The sequence below is a fragment of the Takifugu flavidus genome, chromosome 5 (genome assembly GCF_003711565.1).
Source record: "Takifugu flavidus isolate HTHZ2018 chromosome 5, ASM371156v2, whole genome shotgun sequence".
Lineage (NCBI taxonomy): Eukaryota > Metazoa > Chordata > Actinopteri > Tetraodontiformes > Tetraodontidae > Takifugu > Takifugu flavidus.
The window spans coordinates 10644769-10649489 of record NC_079524.1 but is presented as its reverse complement, the minus strand read 5'-3'; the positions used below and the strand labels follow the sequence as shown (position 1 = coordinate 10649489).

The 4721-nt window shown below is 46.6% G+C and overlaps 1 protein-coding gene across 3 annotated transcripts; it reads right to left on the bottom strand.

Annotated features, from left to right (window-relative positions):
- Positions 1-231: 231 nt before the first annotated feature.
- znf703 (zinc finger protein 703) lies at positions 232-3587 on the bottom strand. 3 transcript variants are annotated; one of them, XM_057032723.1, is made up of 3 exons: positions 3382-3586; positions 2949-3229; positions 232-2515 (listed from the first exon to the last, which is right to left on the bottom strand). In XM_057032723.1, the coding sequence occupies exons 2-3, from the start codon at positions 3204-3206 to the stop codon at positions 1007-1009; spliced, it is 1767 nt and encodes a 588-aa protein (XP_056888703.1). In that variant the 5' UTR covers positions 3207-3229; positions 3382-3586; the 3' UTR covers positions 232-1006. The 3 variants fall into 3 exon arrangements, with proteins under 3 accessions (XP_056888703.1, XP_056888704.1, XP_056888702.1); XM_057032724.1 differs by having other exon boundaries at positions 2961-3587; XM_057032722.1 differs by having other exon boundaries at positions 2949-3586.
- Between the last annotated feature and the right edge of the window lie 1134 nt (positions 3588-4721).

Sequence of the window (4721 nt, the reverse complement as noted above, 5' to 3'; positions counted from 1 at the left end):
TAATGTGACCTGGCCTGCCCTCGCTGGGACGGCCCTGTCAACTGATATGAGGAATGAAATATTACACATCGCCACATATAGCCTCTAACAACATAATGATAGATGGAGTGAGATAAGTGTAGCGGAGCAGCGAGCAGCCATATTAAGTCAATCCTCTGATGAATTTGCTGAAAAAAATGACGGTATTAAAAACCGCATTCGGAGAGTGAAGAAAAAAAATACAGGTCAAAATGCAATTATGTTTCATTTATTTATCAAAATAAGACCTTTTTCCTGCTGTCTGGATAGCACAGCCATCATTAATTGTTTTCATTCATCATCTTTTCATGTCTTTGTACCATTTTGTGCCAAAGTTTACTCCCTTGAGTAAGCTTGAAAAAATATTACATCTTTGCATATTTACAAATAAAAATAATAATGACATTTTTCAAGATCGTTCTCGTGGACATGCAATCCTCCAGGGTCTGAACAAAAATGAAGAAACACAACAGCAATGAGGGACAGGAGATTAAACAAGTTCCCCAGAATAAAGCCTCACATTCCATCTTCATCGTGGTGCAAGATTTTTATTTTTAGAGTGTAAGATAGGTATAACTGTACTATACTTAAATCATTCTTTTTTTTTTTAGGTAGAATACTTTAGAACAATGGATTTTGGACAGCAAATAAATCCCCCCAGGGTTGAATACCAAGCGCTTGTGTGAAAAATAAATACAGACTTTCAGTTCTGGGAGACTGAAGAAAAGAAGAGACTGCAGTAATGATCCCACAACCATATTTAAGCTCTGTGTCTTTAATCAACAAAGTCTGTTGGTTCTGTGCAGACCATCCATCGCTGGGTCTTCTGCCATTGAAGCACCAGTCCCACTCCCAGTCCCAGAGGCTAATGTAGGATTCCTGGCCAGCAATCAGGCTCGCTGCCATGTGAACCCAAAATCTAAAATCCATCTGCAGGAAGTCCAAGTTGGTGCTTACCGTATTTGGAGGATCAACATCCTTTCTGCTATCACTGGTAGCCCAGGGCTGAGGCTGAGCCCAGTCTTTGACTGTAGAGGGCATAGGGGGAGTAATATGCTGAAGAGGAGGGCAGGGAAGGCATGGGAAGTCCTGGTGCACCAGCCAAATGGGATTTACTGTAGGGATGGTAGCGTGCCAGACCCAAACCAGGAGATCCTCTGAGGGAGAAGGAGCTCGGGAGGGTACCTGGGCTGCTGTGCGGTGGTAGGTGCAGGTGGCAGGAGGCTGTGGATGATACCGATGAAGGGTAGGCTGGTAACAGCTTACTGTCTACCATCCCAGGCAGTGCTGTGTGTGTACGCAAGTGGGCCAGTAGCTCCTCTGATGTTGCAAAACGCTTGTCACAGGGACCCCCTACAGACACCCAGTTACAGGCATGAGGCTGGGGCTCATTGGGGAGCATGAAGCCATAGGTATAGAGGGGATGGGACAGGGAGGGCGTGGTGCTGGAAGACAGGGCGTTGGAGTGCAGGGAATGAAGGTGATGGGAGGGGTAAACCAGGGGGAAACCAGTTTTGAGAGTGGAGGGATCGTGGACACAGGTGGAGCAATTGCTTCCTCCCAAGTGATGAGCATTGGGGTAGGTCATGCAGTATGGGTCCCGACATAAACTCTGAATGAGGGAGGGAGGGGAAGCCCCAGTAAGCGGGCTAGAGCTGGGATGCTTTCCTGGAAGTCCCAAACTTAAAGTTGACTTTGTAGGATCCAAACCCGGTACAAACTGGGAAGGGTAGCCAGCATACGCCCCAACAATGGAGCCATGGTAGCCCATACTAGCAGGGGGCAAAGGAAAGACTGAATGTCCAGGTTTAAAGGGGGAAACTGGGGCAATGTGCCCAGAGCTCAGTCCAGGCTGTGAGGAGGCCTGCAGGTCAGCCTTGCTCTCTGGCTGGGGGCTGCTGGCGGAGCTAGCATTGCTAGAGTTGGTGCTGGCTCGTATGTGGCTGGAGTTGGCTAGCTGAGCCCCATCCATCCCTGATTTGGCTGCATCAGAGTCTTTTTTGACCACACTGTTGTTACTACTGTCGGAGCTTCCCTGTTCTGAGCTTCCAGGTTTGTTGTCCGTGTGTGGGGCCTGGGAGTGTGGCAGGGGCTGTGCGGAGGGGGAATGGCTTTGTCTGTGGGACTGGCTCTGAGTAAGTAGGGGAGGAGAATTGGAGCCTGGTGATTGAGAACGGGGAGGAAAAGGTGGACAGGACCCAGCACCACTGCTGGAGTTTCCATTTGGCACCCGAAAAGCCGCTTTATCTGAAGGCCCTTTTGTAACTTGAACATCCTTGCGAGAGTCACCTGGGGACTTGGAGTAAGGCTTGAAACTGGACTTGTCCTCCAGGGAGTGGTGTTGCTCTCCAGATTTGGAAGATCGGCTAGATGATTCCTTGTCTCCCAGACTGCCAGAGGAGAGTGAGGACAGCTTGGAAGAGGAGGGAGGGTCTGGTTTGCCAATCTGAGAGCAGGTCTGAGCAAGGAGAGCCAACGGACTCTTCTTTGCATCAAGCTGAAAGGACAACAGCAAATATAAACACATTATTTAAGCGTAACATCGTTTATGTTATTACAGTTACAATGCAAATTCGTTCAAGTGAATTAAAGCGATGTATTTAGGACTAATATGTGTCGTGAACTAGACTGTGTTTAATGTAATAGTCAGAAAGTTAATTAAGTTACGGAAGATGCTAAAAAGGAAAAACTGTAATTAAAATTAAAAATATGTTAAAAGCGACAATCGCCCCACAATCTATTTCGGATCACCATGTGTCATAAGTTATCAAACAAATCGTTGTGCGTAAAATGGCGCATGTGCTGCCATTTTTATTTCCACAAGATTCACGGATTACAAGTAACTTGACGGAATCATATTCAGAGCTGAAAATCTATGAGTCCTAAGCTTATTCAAAAGACATCACTTTTCCCCTTTTAAAAACACTTACTTCAATGCTTACGGGTGAGGACGTGAGGGGTTGTAGGTACTCCGGGTGGAGCAAGTGGCCGCTGTGTGCCGTCAACATTTTAATGATCCGAATTGGAAGCCTTTTAGCCTGGCGCGAAGGATCCGCCGGAGACGGACAAGACGTCGGGGCGGAAACGGACGGTCCTGTGTGGCGTGACTCGCCGCTTGCGTCGTCGGCGCTGCGCCCCGGGGACTGGCTGCGTAAAAGCGGTTCAGACCCACTGGGGGAATCTCTCATCTGGAACGAGGCTCGCAAGAGTTCTGCGGCATGTGAGGAGTGGACGCAGCGTTTAAAAACTTATTTACCAACACACTTCATTGCGATAAAGTCAAAAGAGTGCGATAATCCAGAGGAGAATGTGCGGATGCGCATCCAGCGTGTCGGACCCAATCTGTACAGAACAACAACTCACACAGATTTCATCCGATGATCACTCCTGAATATTCCTTTATCCGTTGTCGAAATACTGGAATGCACGTAAAAATACAGGCCTGTATTCACAGTCTCTGAATTAGGAACAAGTGGAAGATCCCCGCGGAGGTCGGTGTGCGAGAGACGGTCCCCACTGATGTGCGTGTGCGCAGCTCTCCCTCTGCAGCAGACTCACAATATCTCACTTCTTCCATAGAGTGACGACGTGAAGGGAGGGAATTCAAAGCAACGAGCCGCTGTCCAATCACAAGTGGCTGCATTCGGAATGGGGCGTGGTTTAAAACACGGGCGTGGCTAACCAACCCTTCACACCCGACGGTAGTAATCTGTCATGACCTCCAAGAGCCAAATGATGAACAGACACGCTCACAAAAAACACAAAAGACAAAAGAAAACACTCGATTTTTATATATAACTCTCCGGTGAACTGGCTGCATCCATATTTCTAGCATTTCTATGACATTATTGTGTCATAGCAAACAAACAGCAGCGTTTAATACAAATCAGTATGATTCATTAATATCCAGTAATTAATATCCAAAAATTGAGCTTTAATGCACTCACAAAGCATTTACCATTAATAATCTTTAAATTTTCTCAGTCCAAAATGATAGTCCTTCATTCTAAAAATGGGAAAATAAATAAGGCCATAGTTATCTGTACAAATTACAAAGACCTGACCACCAGATAATAAAAAGAACATGTCGAATCATGTCTCGTTGATTAAAGAGAAGCAGAACCAGCCATTGTTCTGAGCTTTGACGCTTGTTTGACATTTCTCAGCACCGTCTGATCAGACTGTGCCCCCATTTGCCATTAATTTGCAGAAAGGATGAAGTCAGCACAGCGTCACTCAGTGGCATCACTGTTCACCTGTCATCATCAGGCTTGATCTTCACTCATCACCGTGCCATTCAGCCTTCAATGGCCTCCAAGTATCCGAGGGAACATGAATGCAAGTCTGCCCGCCGCCCGGCTAAGTGTGGCACAATCTTCTTTTGAATCTGGCTGTTTGTTTAAAATTGTCTGTCAGCACCTGAGGCTGAGCCGGGGAAACAGGTGACATGGAACAATTGTGTTCTCACTGTGAGATTTACAAGGTAATACTGGGAGCTTAAAGGGAGACTTCAAATATGTCTTATACTGTAGAAAGTCAAGGAAGAAAACAGGCTCAGTTTGAAGTTGTGTCTGCTGTTTATCGCACAGTCATCCACTGTGTTTGGGTGGGTGGAGCTGCATAAGGAACAGAGGCGTTTTAAATAGGAGACCACAGAGGAGGGCAGTGGGAAAAGCCAGACAAAGGCAGCAAAAGAATGAAAC